Here is a 20270-nt window from a genome sequence, read left to right as displayed (position 1 = left end):
GTACCTGGTCATGCGGCTGATGCAGTACTCGGCCTGCTCTGGTGGCAGCTCCCTGCGCAGCTCATCCACTGTGATGTAATTCTGGGAGGAGAGAGAGAGAGAGAGAGAGGCAGGAAGTGATTGTCCCAGGATGTAGGCTGGGAAATTTAACTGCAAACAGTCTTTCATTCTCAAGCTGAATTAAGATGGGGAATTTGCTGCTTAATATCGTTTTGGCCATTATTCCTGTTGGTACGAACATTTTACTCATCCAGTTAATTGCCGAGATCTGGGATCAATGACAACGTTTACCTGCACTCGAGAACCAAGGGGCCATCACCACAAAGTGACATTAGTGGGTTAGCCAGCTATCTTTGTGCTCAGTTTTCTAGGATCATGAAGTTGGCTTACTTTTAACTGGTAACCTAGTGCGCAGCTAACCTGCTAAACTAACTTCAGAGGATCACATCACTGGAAAAACTGATAATTCCTACAAGAGTTTTACTAAATACATATGAATATTTTAACTGCATTTTATTTACGCAGAGATTCTTTAATTCCTGACAGGCTTTCTTCAGCCTCTCTGTCACTGTTACTTTACCTGTTTCATATCCTTCTACGTGTAAAAGATTATTAGAAACCCATTCACACATATACATGGCTAAGAAATGAAGACTGACTTGTTCCCAGATCTTAGCAATTGCTTGGATGTGTAAAATGTAAATATATAAATGACTAAAAATACAAAAGTAAGACAGAAGTTGTCAGGACTCCTGTTTGTGTCAGTGGTAAATGTGGGGTTAGATATTTTCTGGAGTAAAGTTAACAGGATGCTGTGTTTGTCTGCTTACCTTGTCTGAAGCCAGAATCTTGAAGGAGGCCATGACCTGTTCTGCAGTGTCGGTCTCGGCAGTCTCGCGGGTCATGAAGTCAATGAAGGCCTGGAAGGTCACCACGCCTGTGTTGTTGGGGTCCACCAGGGTCATGATGCGAGCAAACTCCACCTCGCCCTGTCAGACAGAGAAGGATTTTGTTAGTGCATACATTTTAAGTGACTTGACTAAAAAGCTCTGATCTCCTGCTGCTTTCACATCAGTGGACATTCAGGTTTTCCAATTTATTCAACAAAATTAAACTTTTTTAACAAGCTGAGTCCATGTTGCACTACCCAAATCCTAACCCATGGAGATAAGGCAGGCACGGAAGTCGTCTGGGTCCATCATGCCGTTTCTCTTCTGCAAAGGAAAAACACAATTGTGTTTTAGTTATTGGAACAAACACTTTAGGAGCTCTTATGTTATAGTAATAAAGCCCATGTTTTCACGTCTTACTGTTGCTGGAATATCTAGCATTAACTTAAGTCTTGTGATGACATTTATCTGTCAGATTGATTTTGATGCCTAAAGAATAAAAATATGAGCTCTGTCCTGTAGTTTGTGGTGTTCTTTTATGCATGTTTAGGTTTTGAGACATCAGCTAAAAATCAACCACATTTTAAACATTACTGAATCATTCCAATGTACATCCAGATCCAGCCTCACCCTGTCGAAGTGGTTGAAGGAGGCCCTGAACTCGTTGAGCTGCTCCTGGCTGATGCCCTTGGCATCGCGGGTCAAGATCTGGTTCTCCACCTCATTGATGGTTCTGGCGATGGTGGTGAGCAGCTGCTCCCAGCCCACGCGAACATGCTGCAGAGGTGGAGGGGAAACACTTTTAAAAAAAAAGAAACAAGAGGTGGGAGGGTCAGCCCGTCGTCATGGCTGCAGTAAAGTCCACTGTACCTCCATGGTGTAGTTGGTGTGCTTGTTGTCGAAGATGAGGGACTCCTGGCTGAGCTGGTGGTCTCCCTCCAGCTTGTCAATGTTGGATTTGTAGTTGATGATGTTCTGCTCGTACTGCTTCAGGCTGTTCATCTGTTCCTCCAGGGAGCCGGCAATGTCCACAGACACGTGGCTGATCTCCTGCAGGCGTACACAGGCAGTAAACAGCCAGTAAACAGGGAGGGGAATGAGAAATAGTTGACCAGTTCTGTGAATATTTGTTTTTATTTGCTCTTGTATAATAATAGGTGTTTGTGTACATAGATAAATGTGTTTTTATTTACTGCTCATTAGTTTCTCATCTGTTAATTCATCCTTAAATGAGCAGCCGTGACTGATATCTATCAGCAGGAGCTAAAACCCAATCATGACTAACCATAAAATCTCATCCCAAGACTGTATTTTAATGTAATGCATTGTTCTATACTGTTTTATTGCCTTTTTATCTATTCTGTGGTCAACATTATCAAAGTGTCATCATCACATACTTATGTCAAAAGTTGTCAATATTCTTCATCCAGTGTCCCAAATAAAAACATTTTAAATAAATGCCTTAATTGTCTTTTGGTAACTTTACACCGTACAAAGGTTAAACTGCAGTTTCCTTTTCTGCCTCTGTCAGTCTGTTGTAGTGCTACAGCAACACTGTACCTCCATCTTGGTTTGAATCCAGGGTCCGATGATGTTGGCCTGGGCAGCGAACTGGCGCCTCAGCCTCTCGTTGGCCTGCTGTCTGGCCACCTCCTCCTGGAGCATTTGGTCTCTGAGGGGAACAAGGTGCTTCACCTGCAGGTAAACACACAGTCACCAGAGCTTCTTAACACACAGCAAAAGGAATGAGACTTTATGTTGCAGCTCTTTCATGCAAAAAAAAAAAAACATGCAGCCAGTGAACTGCTTGCCTTCCTGCTGCATCTTTACATTCAATCCTATTTACAACTCTAGTTATTATAGTCATAATCGACATTCAAGGCTGCAAACTGTCCAAACATTACAGTGAATTTAGTCTAACAGAAGCCATAGAAATTTAGTGATGTTTGCGAATTATATATAGTTGGTTGAGTCCAGCTTTAGTTATTTCATTTGTCCCACAGGAATAAATCTATTTTTCCAGCACAGATAGCGCAGTCTTGCAGGGTGACACACATCTGAGAGATTGTGTTCTGCAGTTATTTTGAATTGCCCCGAGAGCTTGCAGCCAGCAGTATTTAGTGTCGCTCTAACCTAAATGTACTGTACTATTTCTGACCTGTCACTATGTATGTACAGTTCTTATTATTAGCCAGATGACCAAAAGCAGCGCACAGAGAGGAGGTTAGGTTGACAGTTCCTGTTTACACAGCGTCAGCTTGCACAAACTAGAAATAAAAGCAGATTCAGGCGATCCAGCTTAGTTTGGATAAATGATTTATAATACAATATAAATGATACATCAGTTATTTCCCACGCTCCTGCACTATGCATTCTAATTATTTGACTCACAGCGTCCCACTTATTGCTGATGTCCTGGGGGGAAAGGTTGGTGTAAGGGTTGATTCCGGACAGCTTGATGCCGTAGGTCTGGGCGATCTTCAGGATCTCGTTGTGGATGCCCATGGTGGCCATGCGCTCCTTGTCGGCCTCGGGCAGAGTGGCCTTGAACTGGTCGTGAGCGGTGATCAGACTCTAAAGGAGGAAATTAAGAACACAGACAGTCAACATGGAAGTTGCAGCGTCTCACATTAAGTTTTTACTTAAATAATCTAACAAGAGCTTCCATAAGTGTCACACTTTCTCTACTTTACTGTTTTTTTTACTTTTGAATGGACAGACAAGTCTGCCAAAACAGTTCAGCTGAATGACTTCCCCAAGTCTAAAGCAAGCTCGCACATGTCCCATACCAAAGATTCCCAACCCCATCCCATGGGAGTCCAGCACAGTAAATAAAGTACAGGATCTGCCTGGGGAAAATACTGATACTGTATTTATTCCTATAAACTGACTCTTACAGATTCCTGCCAGTGCACACACTTGGCTTTTCAGGACACAACTGAGATTTATGTTAGTAAACTATCACAGAATAGTGGGATTGTTTTATGGATTTTATGATGCATACAAGTGTACATTAATAGAAAGACTACATGTGGAGCTTTTAGAGCTAAAACCAAATCTAACATAAACAAGGGTGAGTAAACACATCTTCAACTGAAGGTAAATAACTGCAGTCTTATTGTTATGAATGTACCCAGTGATTTATTTATATTTTCTAAAACATATTTTTATGTCCTGTAGGCCAATAAGATGATTTACAGGACACATAGTAATTACTATTCGATACAGGCCTGATTACAAAATAAAAGTCAAACACAAACTGAAACAACATTAAATGTACAGTGGCTGTGTCTGCTTGCATGCATGCATGGCGCTGGCTGTACCTGGATCTCCTCAATGCTGTGGACAATGAACATGTCCTGCAGGTCCTCCATGGCTCCGTCCATCCAGTTGTTGAAGGGCGCCGCCCTCTTGGCAAACTCCAGGTACAGCTGGTCAATAGTCTCCCACAGTTTCTCCACACGCTGAAGACACACAAAGAGTTAAGATTCATATTCCAAAAACAAAAGATGGGACAGAAGCACTGGCTTGTTTCTTCTGTCACCTGACTTCATTTCAAAATTGGTACATGAAAATAAAGCGTTTCACCTCCAGTGAGTCCCTCCTCTTCTGAGTGAGGGTGCCCAGGTTGTCCCACTGGTCACAGATGCCCTGGCAGCGGGCGTTGACTGTGGCAGCATCGTGGTAGTCCAGCTCACTAGGAGACAACAGAGTGAATCACAGCAACATCTATAATTTAATGTCAGATAGGTGACTCATCTGTTGAGTTCATTTCCAAAATGTTCCATTTAATAAATAAAAATAAAAAGAAACTATTCTCCCAAGTTACAATCATATTTTTCCCCAGATATCTTGATCACACACACATTGGATTTTTATTCTATTCTGCATTTCAGGGCATCATTTAAGAACATTCTGCTTTTAAGTATTTAATATCTACGTTTGAAGTAATGAATAATAAATCATGGGTGGCACGCATACATATTATACTGTATCATCAAAGGAATCATCTCAAAAATATCTGTGAAAGAAAGCCCTGAGGAGTGGCGAGGAATAAGGAAATAGTGAGATCAGAGGTTTCTGCTCTTTCATGAACCATCCTTTCATCTTTTTATCGCTCTCATTAATATGCTTTCCACTCATATGTTGCATCTTTTTGTTCTTCACTGTATTCACATCCCTGTCTGCTCTCAACACGACCATTAGGAGTCATAAAACTCAGTCGCTCACTTTCTGCTCTCCTGTCCCTCCTATAGTTTTCAAATAAGTCCCTCAATATCTTAATCCTCATTCCTCGAATTTCCATCTTACTTCAGCTCCTGGGCGATAGCAGCGATCTGCTCCACTCTGTCCTGGTGAGCGGCAAGGTCGCTCTCGAACGCCTCGTGCTTCCTCATCAGGGCTCTGATCTCCATCAGAGAGGCCGACTCGTAGTCCTTCTGGGACAGCAGGTCCTCCTTACCTGAAACACACACACAAACATTTTACTACCTGATCTTCATTTATTCAGCTCTCAGTGCAGTCCATCCCTTTGATCTTTTGTCTTCCCCCACTGCAGTTAGACCTTTTCTCACTCACTATGGCGTTGTTGCCCATAAATTACTCCAGATAGTTTCCTCACTTATTTTATTTGATTTATCAAGATCTTACCAGTTTCTAATGTTTATTCTATGTCATTTCATTAAATAGTGTAAAATGCTTCATTGTGCAGAATTATGTATGCGCCAGAGTTTCAGACTAAAAGGTTGTTTTTTACATTTATCTGCTCAAGGAGGAAAGTTTCACCGTGATCACCTTTAATTTGACTGAATTACAACTAGTTTGGAGGCTAATCAGGGTTCAATATGCAACCAAAACAAGTGTGATATGGAAACTTGAATCCTTCAGTGCACACACTGAGCATGGAGCAGTTAAACATTGACATGGAAATATTTCCAGACTCATAGAGACAATCAGATTTTAACTGACAATATTGCCAAAACATAAATGCACCTTAACCAACTGAGCCACCATAACATCCTTATAAATGTACTTATTTAATTTAGATTTTTTTTTTCACCTGCAAAAAATATTGCTAGCCCTTTTTTCTTACAAACTACAGCACCTTCAGAAGAGGCAAAAATTCAAACCCCAAGCAGAATGATCCTGGTGTGCAGGAAATTATGTTTATCACACCTCCCTACCTCCAGTCCAGGCCTCATGCATACTGCACTTCTGCTTGAACTTCTCAGCCAGATGATCGAGTCTCTCCAGGCGGCGGATCTCGGTCAGCAGCCACTCCTCGTAGCCCTTCTCCACCTGCTCCAGACCCTTCCAGGCGTTGGCAATATCCTGGAGGAGAAAAGGGAACAAGAGTTTTGACCCGTTTTATTGACACTCGTTTGAGGGAAATGAGTGTTCAGAATGTGAATAATATAATGTATGCCTTGAGAACATTTTAATATCTATGTAAATTTCTGAGAAATTAGAAATGACTTCTCCATTATTATCAAATGAAGTGAAGTTTCTATTTGCATTTCTAACCCACTTCTGAAGTCTGAAAAATGTTCTGTGCTCTTCAAGTTTCTTTCAGCTACTTTTTTTTCATCCTTTCCACTTTTTTTTCCAGAATAAATTGCTGTTGTTCAATAAAGACTTTGTATCTGTAGTAAAGGGAACATTATTATTTTTGTTACATCACAAAGTAAGGGTTTTGAAAGGATTTTACCAGCTTTAGGGGATATAAAACAACATAGGGGGAAGTAATCCTTCAACTGATGTCAAAGCCTGAAAATCTACAAAGACGCTGTGCAGAAACAATAATATACAAAGTTAAAAATCCGTCCTGCTTACCGACACCATCTTGCCCTCGGAGGGCATGAAGGCGGGCCTGTTGCTGAGCCTCAGCTTGGTCTGCAGGGTGTTGAAGTTGATCTCCAGCTGGCATTTTTCCTGCACGCGGGGTGGCTTGTGGATGCGGCGGTAGTCACGGAAATCCTCCAGCTTCTGCTGCATGGCGCGCATGGTCTGCTCTGCCACGCGGTTCTCCAGCCAGGGGATGGTGCGGCGGATCCACTCCAGCAGCTACAGAAACAAGGTCAATGTGAAGATTAATTCTTGTCTGTATTATTTATGGGTTTTACTGTCTGATAACTATATCAGTTTGCCTTAATACTGATAGGTGTGTACATCTTCTAGTATAAAATGACTGGATTTGGGTTCATTCATGTCTCATGTGGCTCATATCCTCTGTATAAGCACTATAAAAGGCCACGCTGTGGGTGACCTTAGATTTGAGATATTCCCACATTTCTCGTTGGAATTTTTCATGTTTTTTCACAATTTCTCTATAAAGAAAGCGATTAAAAGGAATTATACAAGGATGTTGTTTTGGTTATTGGCAGCTCCAACAAACAGCCTCGCAAATACAAAGAGTTTTTGCTTTTTTCTAATATCTTTTTAACTACAAATCAAACACTTCCAAGCTTAAAGACAAAGTACTCTGGCTGTGAAACTCAATTCATTAAAATACTACTCAATCTACTCAATAGATATTTCAATAATGAACATAGCTGCTACACCTTTAGGACACGCCACCTTGAATTGCCTTGTGCCTTTTTTGCAGTATCACAATCAATAGAAAGATTATGTTAAATTGTTCTAAGATCTATTTATATTTAATTTTAATAGTTGATATTTAGTTAATATAGATAATCTGTGCACGAATACTGTAAATGTATTGTCGTCGGCTTTCACTTATCCTACTATTGATTTTCCTGCATTGATTTTGATTGATGAGTGTCGTGTAAAGTCAGTCGGAGGATCAGAAAGTTTCGAGAAAAGCTGCGAGTTTTAACTGCTGGAACATTAAAGTGTTGCTGCAGAGGAGGATGTGTAAGACAGAAGGATTGTGGGAGTATTTGGTTGCAGTGGTTTCTCACCTCGCTGGCCAGCTTCTCGTACTCCTCCATCAGTTTCTCATTCTCCTGGTTGACGGCCAGCACCTTGCAGATACGGTTGGCAGCTGTCTCAGCCTGAGAGAGAGTAACAATTAATATACATTTACAACATATCGTATCTCTCACATTTATTCATCGGGACTGCTGCTATATTATGTTGACAGTGTTGTGTATGTATCATCTGCTGTAATCAATTAAAAAGGGATAGCACATCAACATACACTGTTATACACAAAGCAGCCTTTGACTAAAAATTTTAATTAAACTATGGAATAAATTTAAAATACTATAACATAACAATAAACATTATCTGACCTGCTCAGCGCCAGCAAAGGCGTGGTAGAAGCAAGACACGTAGGTCATGATGGCCTTCTCATCAGGTTTGGGTGTGTTCACAATATCTGAGGGTGGAAAATATGATCAGAAATAATGCTAAATAACGGCTTTTGAACAACCATCCCTCATGAGGAAAAAGCATGCTTATGGATGTGTGTCACTTTATTTTGTAAAGCAGCTTTGTTAGGGTGAATTTTTAAAAGTATTATATAATATTTAGTAAAAAAATATGATTTATTGTTGTATTTATGAGTAATTTTAGCCATTTTGCCTATAAAAAAACTTTTCTCGAGGTCACAACCATCAGTAATTCAAAAGATGCTTTTAATGTGATTTAAAATGCATTAATTCTGTAATGCAAATGGTTGAATTACATGTAAGAAGGACCTCTTGTCCATCTGCCATCATGTCATGGAGGTTATCAGTGTGTGTTTCAGCACTAACACCACAAACATAAGTTCCTGCAATGGTTTATTATTCTCATTGTTTCACACACTCACCTTCAGCGTCAAGCATCTTGGGGATGTCCAGGAACTTCTCAGCCACCTCGAAGGCAGTGTTCAGGTTACCAATAGGGTCATCCTGCAGGGAGACACATTGACTGTAAGACACGCACATGTATGACCGCACTGGGTTTGTTATGAAACCACAAAGAGAAAAAGAGAAATAATAACATCCAGTGTCATGATCCACTCTGAGAGGAAGGAAACAGGAATGGGATTCATACACTGTATTGAATTAGTTTTATAAAGGCTTTTATATATTAGCTTTGGCAAGCAAACACAATCTCATCTTTGTTTTTGATCAAGCAACGGTCAAGAGGTTTTTGGAGGGGGGATGTATACGCTTTCCTCTTTGCCATTTGACCACAGTGAAAAGGAACACCTGAAGCTGTGTATTTAAACATTAAATACTTTTTTCTATTTTTGTAAACGGTCAAATTGAAATATTCAGTACAAAATAAGAGCTATACTTCAAATGAACTGGTACTGACATCTGCTTTTAAAATCCCACACTGGTATATTACTAAATAGTACTGCAAATATGAGTCACTGGCCATGCACAAGGCTGTGAATTTGGACATGCAGGATAGCAAATCTTTCAGTATTACATCTACAAAATAAAGTATTTCCACATAATGTCACAAATGTAAAGAAACTGAGTACTAAAATAAAAGCTCTATGAACAGATTCAAGAAGACTGATTGTGATGCTGAGTATCAATCATCATCAAAGAGAAAATAAAGCACAGCAGAAGAGGATGAAAGGAAAACAGGAAGGAAGGACAGGGCACCTTTCTCAGTTTGGAGTAGTCAATGAGGTCAGGTCTGTGTCTGTGGATGAGGGCGCACAGAGCCAGGCCATCCTTCCAACTGAGCCATAAGAAGAGGAGAAATACAGAGGAAGGTGTGAAGATTCAGGAGACAAATGTGGATGAGGAGGGAAGAAGAGGGCAAGAAAAAGCAAAAAGGTAAGGTAACAAAGCAGGATGAGGAAGGGTGTAAGGAAAGCGAGAGGAGGATGTTACATGGGAACACAAAGACACCAAAAGATTTGGGAAAGAGAGGGGGAAAAACATGGTAAAACATTACATTTAAGAAAAACAGATGAGAAGATGGTTGCAGTTCCCTGTTAATGCCACAGTTCGGCATTGTAGACCCACCTGATGTGGAAGTTCTGCACATTGACGTTCCTGTAGGGGGCAGTCTTCCTCTGGCACCACAGCAGCAGACCCTCCTTAGCAGAGGTCTCTGGAAAAACACAGGGAGGGAGACAGTGGGCATTGTAGCACAGATGAAAGAAATTATTTTATTAATGCATTATTATTACAACAATACAGGATCTTTTCAGAAAAATGGATCCTGAGAGGTGGACTGAATGGTGAAAAGTGGATACATCATATAAAAGAAACCCCCAAAAAAGGTAAACAAAAGAGTTCATTATTTGTTCTGTAGCTGATATATTTGTCAGTTTACAGTAAACAAGCTTTACTTTTAAAGTCACACTAGTGCAGCCAGAGGTTCAAAGATATCATTTCTTGCACTAGTGGAGAGAGGAAGCGTTATGAGAGATTAGGAGGAGGTGGATGGCAAAGGAAGTCAAGCTATATGACAGCAGAAGATATTGAAGGGCAGGAGCAATAAAAGGAGAGTTAAAGAAGATCACTTGAAGGTGAGGGTAAGAGGTGTGAGGAAGGACAGCGTGAAACAAGGTCTGAGACTTTATAAACAAGAATTTATTGTGAGTTGACCTGCCTGACAACAGGGACGTTTAATGGAATGACATGAGGGGCGGATAAAGTTCAGGGATAACTTGTTAGATGGACTGAATCATAGAATATGATTTACTGCATTCAAGCATGCAACAAATCCCACAGTGCAGTAAATACACATCAGTAAAATCTGAAAGGATGCAGAGCTTTGCTGACCTAAGACTCATGTGAAATAAGCAACGTGTGTATAATTTGAATGTGTCACATTTGCACTTTTGGCACCTAAAGTGTGAAATTTGAAACTTTGATGCAACTTCTAGAAAGACGAAGTATTCAGCGAGGGTTTTGAACAAACAAGTCTAAAACTGATTTTGTTCCACACCTGAGTGTGTAAGATTGTGATGGACACAACAAAGACAAAATGTAAAACTGGGTCTGTATGTTGTGCTCATATGACAGAGATGGTGATTATAGTCAGTCAGCTACAATAGTGTTTGTCAAAATAGGCCTTTTGTAATAACTGAAAGCGTGAGAGTTGGTTAAAACTAGTATGAGAACAATTCTAACATCTAAAATCTAAAAATTCAACATTTTGGGAAATATGCTTATTCGCTTTCTTTCCAGGAGTTAGATAAAAAGACTGAGATCACTCTCATATCTGTCTATTAAATATGAAGCTACAACCAGTTGCCAGTTAGCTTAGAAAAGACTGGAATCAGGGGTAAACGGCTAGTCTGGCCCTAAAAAACAAGAAAAGAAAAGAAATCCATCTAATAATAGCAAACATGGTACTTTAAGTTATTTTAATGTTTCAATGTTAAGATTTCCGCTGGGAGTGACAAGGATGGACAGAATTAGGAATCAGTATATTAGAGGAACAACTCAGGTTAGACGGTTTGGAAACAAAGCGAGAGAGGCGAGATTGAGATGGTGTTTTGGCAGAGGAGAGATGCTCCGTGTATCGGGAGAAGGACACTGAAGATGGAGAAAGCAATAGGGAAAGAGGAGGTTTATGGATGTGATGGGAGGACATGCAGGTGGTTGGCACGACAGAGGAAGATGCAGAGGACAGGAAGAGATAGAAACAGATCATCTGCTGTGGCGACCCCAAATGGGAGCAGCTGAAAATAGGGTTTATGCACACACACACACACACACACCTTCCACAGAGATGTCCTGGATGGCGAAGCGCAGGATGATGGTCCAGATCATACCAAGGGTCATCTTCCCGTTACCGTCAACAATTTCTGTAAAAAAAAAAACACAATCATATAAACACATCATAGCAAATTCTAAAACACTAAAAGCAGGCCTCTCAATCATGGCTCTCTGCAGGGTTACAAGTTCTGTGTCTGCTACTGAAAGAAGTTTAATTGTGCGCCTTTTGAAGTTATTGCTGTTGAGACAAATTGAATTTCACACAGCCCGAAGGCTCAGAAAGAATCTTGACTGCAATCAGAGTGAGGAAAATTAAAGTCACACAGAAATTCACTGACTGCTTTTGAAGTGCTGGGATGTGAATGCTGCACGAGGGAACCTCTCAGCATGTATTTGTGAACTCTCAGTCTGAACACTTTTTACCCCACTGAGCATTTAGTCAGTTTAACCACAGAGAGTCAAGCAGATTAGAGGACTAACAGATCAAATCGGAGAATTAAAATATTATTTAAATGTCATTTTCACTGTTTAAACAATACTCCAGTTCAATTCCTGTTATTGTAGTTTCTCCCTGTAACCATTTTGTTTTTACCTCTTCAGTTGTCACGCTACAGTGTCTCTCTTCTGTCTTTAGTATATCCAATTCAAAAATACCACTACAGCTTTTCTAGAATTGGATTTATGTATCAACACAAAGGGTGCTTTCATACGGCTTCAAATATATATGCTCACTCAAGAGTAAATTAAATGTTTAAACACTTGTGAATTGCAGCTAATTCCTCGTATTTGTTGCCAGTTGGGTGATCTGTAGTTTACTTTCCTGTCACTGCCAACTCATCTGAATTCTCCCGACGCTGCGAGCTTCACCAGCCATCTGGTGCTCAGAAATAGGTCCAAGAAATGCAAATACTATGGGACCTTGGTCTATTAATTAAAAGAGACAAATAAAGGTGGCAGAGGGAGGAAAATAATAGGAGGGAAGTTGTTAGTCAAAGCAGGTATCTCACCCTCAGCACCAATAGACACAAGTTTGACCCCCTTGCTGCAGATGAAGTCCAGGGCTTTATTCACGTTGGCGATCTTGTGGAAACGCATCTTGCCTTTGTCGGGTTTGGGCAGCCTCTCACCTGAAAGACAAGAATAACATTTAACTACAGCTCGAACAATTATTCATTTAATGATTGACAGAAAATGTATTTGCCAATTGTTTAAGTTCATCTCCAAGCAAAAAGGTCAGGGATAAAAGATAGATGAATAAAACTATGACAAATTATCTCAATTTACGTTTGTTCTTCTGTATTCTGTAAGTTTATTAAATCTAAAATAATCGTTTAAGAGTATCAACAGATGAAAATGTGACTTCTCAATGACAAAAAGCAGCAACAGGAGTTTCCAAACAGCATTCTATCATGGATAAATGCAGAATGACCCAGTAACTAAACAACACATGTGCATGTCTGTGTGTCTGTGTTGATGAGATCCACCTGATATGACCTCCAGCAGCAGCATGAGTTTGAGGCCATTTCTGAAATCCTCTTCAATGTTCTCAATCTGTGTCCCAGCCTTCCTCAAGTGGGAGTTACACCAAGCTGTGAAGGTCTAAGAGAGAGAGAGAGAGAGAGAGAGGATGGAGAAGGTTAGACTGTCACCTATATGACTATATGACAAATACACACCCAGACACTGACAGCAAGCACCGTGACTTTACCAGTTACACACACACACACACCTCGATGTTTCCCGTTAGAGTGCAGGGTCAGAAACTGCTTACCGAGGCCTGAACTGTCCACTTCAATTTGTGACCTTGTTATTACGGCAGAGAGCGCGCAGACACACGGAGACATTTATGTCAGCTTGACGGCCACCGTTGACTCAACTGTTCTGAAACAAGTTGAAATTGACTTCTGCAAATATTATTTTGTTCAAAAATCATTCTATACCTGTGGGATTCACTCGATAAATACAGAAATACAGTTGACTTTTGATAACAAAGTAAAACAGACAAACAAAATAAATGAATCACGTATCAAGAATATTACATAAATATTACATAAGTGTGTGTGTGTGGAAAACTTTGTGGAAATTTGGTATGATCTGCTCATCTACTGCAATAAATAAAACAACTTGACGGTCTATTGATTGTTTTGGCCAAAATGACAAATATGGCTCAGGCAGAAGAGAGCTGCAAAGAGGTGGAAAGTTCATTCAAATGAAGCCTGCGCACCACAAACAGAGTCGTTTTGGTGGAAACTGGGTCTTTCCACATTGCTCTGAGAAGAGATGTCTCAAAACCACTTGTGCAACGTCGTCAGTAAACAACTTAATGAGTAAAGCTGCCAGCATTGATCTCATAAACTACTATGAGTGATTCTTAGAGTATCTGTGGTCCACAGCTGCTTTATCCATTAAAGCTTCTCCCTTCACGTCAGTAAATCCCTGCAGCAATATGGAGGCAGTAGGACAGACATGTAGATAAATCTGTAGCCTCTGATTTGAGAGCTGCCGCATCAGAATGCAGTGCCATTACGCACCGCTGTCCACTGTTTACCTTCATTAAATCACTTATAGTTGCAAAAGAATAGCTCACACACCCCTATACACTATATAAGTCAGGATTTTGTCCATTAAGCAGGAGACGTGAGATAACTGGGGCTCATTCATCCTTTCCAAACTACCTTTTTTATCATTTATCCTTCTGCCATTGTACTGATTAACTGTTCAACAGACAGACAACACATTTGGAGCCCCCTGTTTTTACGTCATGCCGCTCTGCACCATCCAAACAACCCCGAAAGCCCTTAATGTTCAACCACTGGATTGTACACCCTCCCCGAGCTCGATGCATCAATGCTGGAGTTGGTCATTCTAGCACAGCGTTATCAGTCTATTAGTGTTACGACTCTAAGCCAGGAAGTCACCTGCTATAAAGTCCTATATTTGGTCTTAATTCTGTGTTGTGTCGAGCACTTTGCAAGAGTAGGTGTCTCGTTTTGGAAAGCAAACTGTTCATTAGGTGATGTCGCTGTGCGTAATGGGCCGCATACAGACGGTGATGTAAATGGCTCTCAGCCGCTGAGTGCTTGCTTTTGGTCTGTCTGGAAAACTGCCTAATGGCGTCAGCCGCGCACGTCAGGGACAATTCAATTGGCTCCATCAGGCCATTCAATCAATCGCTGAATGGTATTTTGAGAGGCTTTCCTGGTGTTTAGCGTCAAACGTGAATGTCGGATGTGTGTTTCCAGATTCAAGGAGTACGAGAGTGTGTGTGTGTGTGTGTGTGTGTGTGTGTTCGAGCTGCTACTGTAGAGCCAAAACTTTGCCAGGGTTTGGAGGGTGTGTGGGTGTAGAAGCAGAATAAGTACATGAGCTGAATAACTAACTACAGATGATAGTGTGGGCGGAGTGAGGAGAGAGCCTGAGCACAGACACAGAGAGAGAGAGATGTAGAAATTAGCAATACAACAGGGTTTGTGCTCAGTAGGTAAGAGCACACATTTTCCATTTCAGCAGAGTACATTAAACAACCTAGAAATCAAAATGTACATGTCCTCGTACAGTATGTGGGTGGGGGTTTATGCTTCCGTGTCTATCGCTTGCGCTCGAGCATGACTGTAGATGTACAAGGGTGGACAGGGAAGCAAAGCAGCAGAGACAGACAGAATAAATGGTGACAGAGAGCGGGCAGAAAAAGAAAGTGGTGTTTTTGACAGACAAAGACGAGAGAAACCACACTAGTGACTAATGAGAGAAAAGATAAAAAGTAGAGAACACAGTGTAGGGAGACACTATACATAACCTAGAGCTGAGATGATTATTTGATTAGTTGATTGACAGAAAATGAATAGACCCAAAATACTACCTTGACCTGATTTTCTGCTTTTCTCTCTCTTATGTGAGAGTAAATTTAATATCTTTGGGATGCTGGACAAAACAAGCTAGTTAAAGATGTTACCTTGAGCTTTAGAAAGTTGTCATGGTCATTTTCACCGCTTTCACATTTTATAGACCAAACTATAAATGATTTATGACAATTATAAAATGATTATTAAATGTAATTTGCATTTCTTTCAGCAGAGTTGCTCTTTTCATTGTGTAATCTTGACTTTCCGTATTTCCCTTCCATTTGCAGAGCAGTGGAGAACAATAAGTACTGGGTATTTAAATTGTATGTTACTAGGCTACATTTTAGAGGGAGATGTTTTTAAATCCCTCCATTTATTTGACAACTGTAGTTACTTTGCTGATAAGTATTTTATTTGAGCATAAACATATGACCATATGATCTTATGGAATAAGATGTCTAATTATAGATTAAACTCTGTATATAAACAAGTAAGTCCACTAACACCAGCCCTTATTGTAACAATTCTTTCATATTAGTGACATCATAATCATCATAATCCAATGATGTATTTAATTCAAGTATGTTTTTCTTTCAACAACTTTTTATATTGTAGTCTTGGTACTTTTACTTTAGCAGGATCTGAATGCTTCATTTTACTACTGGCAGTGGCTAAAAGTGACAGTGGCATTTTCTTTCCAAAACAACATTTGGACAGAAAAATACATTGTCCTGCCTGTAAAGCATTATTGATTCAAAGTGAATTGAAAAAGGCCACTTGTAGAAAGAGAACGGGAGAGGCAGTGAAGTGGAGAAGTGAGAGGAGTGACAGGAATGCCCAGGCCCTGGTGTAATTTGATGTAAGGGTCTGGAGAGGAGAAGAGCACCAGGGTCCCAGCAGGTGCTCGTCTCCATTGCCATGCATGACCAAATTTAGACAGGCTCCTAATCCGGCACACACAGGCCACCAGGCCGAGCCGCGGAGCAGACGAAAAGGTGCGTGAAGGAGGAGGTATAGAGCCGAAGGAGCGCGTTGGAGGGGGTTGGCGGGGGCTAAATTAGGTAGAAGGAGGAAGGGGGGGGGGGAGACTGAAAAGTGGAGGGAGGGTGGAGGAGGGCTAAATCTGTTTGCTATTGGACACCAGCGGACAGCTGAGAAGGCAGGATTCCTGAGATGAACTGTAAGGGTCCAAGACGGAGATAGAGAGAAGGAGAAACAGAAGGGGAGGAAGGAATGGATTGAAGACTATGACGGTATATAAAATAATAACTGGAGAAAGTGTGGGTAAGATGAGAGGGGAGAAACCTCGCCAACATCAAAGGAGAGCTGTTAGAAACTAAACTGGCCGTAATTGAAGTCGAGGATTCACTTAACCTAATAAAACTGACGAATTACAGAATTCATTAATCCAAAATGCTCAACAGCCCCGCAGGATGAAAAAACTATTATCTGCCATACCTGTGATAGCGAACGTTACTTCTCCTCCCCTGCATGTGAAGCTCCATTATCTCATCCCTTGGGTTTGTTTGAATGCCTGTGGCTGTCTACACAGTCCACCGGCATGAAGTCACCCCCCATCCTGGCATCACCCCTCCTCCCTCTTCTCCTCTGTCTGTCCACACCTGTCGGTCTGGCCTGGCTCAGCTCGGGCCTTTTTACAGGTCCTGCTTGTAAAATGAGGTCACGGTAGCCCAGCTGAATGCCTGTCATAACTATGCCCCCCCCCCCACAACCCCCCCAAGGGGAATCAGGGCTGCTGGCCCTCAATACAGCTGACACACACACATACACATACATCCCTCTTTCCCTTTTGAACAAGCTCGGAGCTCTTAATAATGTCAACTAGCTCGACCGTCCGTCAAAGAGCTGATGCAACCACGACGCTGCCTGGAGTTACCGCTGCCGGCCTCAGAGGGGCAGCCACGAGCAAGATACGTTTTCTGAACAGACCTCTGCAATATCTGCACTTTACATTTCATCTCAGCAAAGCCCCCATGTGCGTTGAAGAAGAAAAACTAATATCTTACGTTGGAAGACAGTAATATTATGCACCAAGGAGATTTTCGAAAAAGGGCAAACACTGTCTTTTCATTATTAGAAAGAATATGCCAGCGCATGGAAGATCCAGATGTGTTAAGTACAACTCAGTTTGGGCCATGAAATGTTGGCAGGATTGGGGAAAAAATGTGGCTAAATTTAGGCCATTTTCATTAGTCATGTCATAGTTAAAAGTTGTTTTAAATAATAAACTGAAACATTTTGTTCAACATAAATTACAGCTCTTGTACTTCTAGGGAGAGATGTAAGACATGACAGCTTAGGAGATGATATCTAAACATCGATTAATAAAGTAATGATAGTCCACAATTTTTCAAAAAAGGAGTGAAAATTAGAAATAATGTGTTTCAATTAAAAGAAACATTGAATGACATTATTGTATTAGTAAATCAAAGTATAATTATTTCATCTATGTCCTTTCATCATAAAGTCAAGACGACATTGCTTCTTGGTCGGACGGCTGCGGTCTCAACTGGTGACCTGTGACATAACTCTCAACGCAGTGTGCAGACACAAAATGGCCTCCTGCAGTTGACCATCTCCCTGTCTCGCTGCTATGCTACAGATATGAACCCTTCTGCCCGCTGTGGTGCCAGTCCAACACATTACACACACACGCACACACACACTTCAGCTGTGGCTGACCTGATTATTAGTCCAGACTGAGTGTTACTCGTGCTCTGTCAAGGTGCTCTTTAAACTTAGAGTTGAGTTTCTCTGTCTCAGACAATCCTTTGACCCAGAAATAAAACATCAGACTTTACACTTCTGGATAATTACATAAACCTGCAGGATGGTCTTAATTTACACCTATCCTCTTTATAGTTTTCCCTCACTGGTGTCCAGTCTTTTGCTATAGAGGAGTGTGCTGATTTAATTACAGAAGTCTTCAGTAGCTAATTTCTCTAATTAGCGCCTTCAATCAGGGACGGATGATCTAATTAGAGAAATATGCTGGTGTAGTGTTTGTCTGGAGTGAAAACTTGCACATCACAGGGAACATGTGCATGTATCCATCTATAGTTCCCCACTGTCTCCGTATAGCTTCACATTAGTATTTCAGTGCATTTTTTATGTTTACACAAAGCTACTGTATGAGGTCTAGAATGCAGAAAACAATGGGCAGAGCTTTTAAAAGAGCCAATTCTGAAGCACAGGGGGCACAAATTCAGTTTTCAAAAATCTATAGTCATTGGATTTATGGAGTCTATATCAGAGTTAAGTATCTCAGAGAATCATCTTGTGTGCCCATGATGGACTCAGACGGGACACTTTTATTGCAGCTTTAAACATTAAGCCCATAACCCCATTCTTTCAAGTGCAATTAGTTTAAATAAAAGTCCTGACATAGTGCTTAAGATACACAGAGGTATTAGATTTCACTTTCTTCTACTTGGTCTTCCGTTGTGTTTTGTTGTTTTGTCCCTTTGTGTGTTTGAGCCCATAAACTCATCATGTTAAATCAATTTACTCTAACAATCTAAATACATGGGATTTCCTATTTAATTTGTAGACAGTATATATTAGTATAGTGCTTGAAAAAGAATAAAAATATCAGTTTTCAGATTTTAAACAGCAGAAAAGCTGACAAAAAAAGATGTGCTTTATCTTAATATAACACAGGTATGTCTCACTGCTGGTGTAAATATAGTCTGCCTGCAAGGCTGACATGGCTGACTCCTTTCACACCTGTCTACTACAGCTACCTTTGTCACACACCTGTTCAGAAGTCATGTCCTGGACTCTCTCACACACACATGCCACATTAACAAATCACAGCCCACTCACATGCACTCACAGTGTACACAATAATAGCAGCAGCACATAAAAACACTGTGCTCTGTTTATAAGGTCACTATGTTTGTGATGCACGAGGACACACGCAATTTAACTTGGACCCAGTGAGACGACAAACAGCTGGGATCTGAAAAATACCATTACAGCACTGAGTATTAAAAAAAAATGCATATGAGACTCTAAAGCTCCACATAAATCCCCCACATCTAAATAATCGGAGTTACTGATTTAAGCAAAAACCTAGAGTCACATTGTAATAGTAGCGCCAGAATTTCAGACCACCGCCATTTTAGTCCATCTGTGTGACAGTAATAAGTACGTGCACAAGGAATGAAAAGTGCAGCCTTCCCCCACAATGAGAGACAGTGCAGCTCCCACTGTCAACAAAGCACAGGTCAGTAGTTATTAAAAACACAGACACGAAGCACAAAGGACAAGGGCTCCAAATTAACTCTTTTCCTCAGTGCCCTGAATTCTCCTTTCAACTGCCGCAGACTGAACAACCAATGTCCTAAATTTAATGAATACAATTTGATAACTTTGTTTCAGTAACTCACATCACTTCATTGACTCATTCTGGTCCACCGTCAAAGTTCTGCTAGTGGTTTCCTTAAACATTTACAAGCTCAAACAAACTATTTACATAGAAGTTATAGGAACAAGAAGATCTGGAGAGAAATGGTGAGAGAGGGGGTCAAATTGACTGCCTACACAGGGCACAAGAGGACCCTGGCACTGCTGGCAGAAGAGCCGTGGACTGCAATTACTCTGAGCAGCATGAACGTAATTATCAATATAACTGAATATGTTTCTGTAATATTTCTATTCCTTGATGGTTCGAATAAGTCGCTAATTAAAAGTAAAGTTGCTGAGAGGGTCTGAAAAGTTGCTAAATCGAGCAAGAAAGTCAGCAAGCTGGCTCACACTTTTTTTTTTTAACACTTTTGTTGCGCATGTAACAAGAGCTTGTGCCGGAGCGAAGGGCTCCAGCTACCTTGTACTGTTACGCCTGCTCATCGCAGTAATTGGACTTTTTTTTT

At 40.8% G+C, this 20270-nt stretch overlaps 1 protein-coding gene across 1 annotated transcript in view; it reads right to left on the bottom strand.

Annotated features, from left to right (window-relative positions):
• Window positions 1-856: 856 nt before the first annotated feature.
• actn3b (actinin alpha 3b) overlaps window positions 857-20270 on the bottom strand; it is a 30561-nt gene continuing 11147 nt past the window's right edge. The window contains exons 2-20 of the mRNA XM_035675009.1: window positions 13018-13132; window positions 12541-12660; window positions 11536-11622; window positions 9827-9914; window positions 9458-9536; window positions 8665-8746; window positions 8144-8229; window positions 7811-7903; window positions 6723-6953; window positions 6074-6221; window positions 5202-5352; window positions 4479-4587; window positions 4214-4354; window positions 3282-3464; window positions 2451-2585; window positions 1761-1940; window positions 1521-1667; window positions 1152-1214; window positions 857-992 (exon numbers count right to left, since the gene is read on the bottom strand). Of these exons, the coding sequence (XP_035530902.1) occupies window positions 1155-1214; window positions 1521-1667; window positions 1761-1940; window positions 2451-2585; window positions 3282-3464; window positions 4214-4354; window positions 4479-4587; window positions 5202-5352; window positions 6074-6221; window positions 6723-6953; window positions 7811-7903; window positions 8144-8229; window positions 8665-8746; window positions 9458-9536; window positions 9827-9914; window positions 11536-11622; window positions 12541-12660; window positions 13018-13132 (2235 nt within the window). The 3' untranslated portion in view covers window positions 857-992; window positions 1152-1154. The remainder of the gene's footprint in view (window positions 993-1151; window positions 1215-1520; window positions 1668-1760; window positions 1941-2450; window positions 2586-3281; window positions 3465-4213; window positions 4355-4478; window positions 4588-5201; window positions 5353-6073; window positions 6222-6722; window positions 6954-7810; window positions 7904-8143; window positions 8230-8664; window positions 8747-9457; window positions 9537-9826; window positions 9915-11535; window positions 11623-12540; window positions 12661-13017; window positions 13133-20270) is intronic.

This window comes from Morone saxatilis, unplaced genomic scaffold (assembly GCF_004916995.1).
Source record: "Morone saxatilis isolate NCDOM2014 unplaced genomic scaffold, NCSU_SB_2.0 Contig4, whole genome shotgun sequence".
NCBI classification, from domain to species: domain Eukaryota; kingdom Metazoa; phylum Chordata; class Actinopteri; family Moronidae; genus Morone; species Morone saxatilis.
The sequence above is the reverse complement of the archived record's forward strand: the minus strand, read 5'-3'. Positions and strand labels throughout refer to the sequence as shown.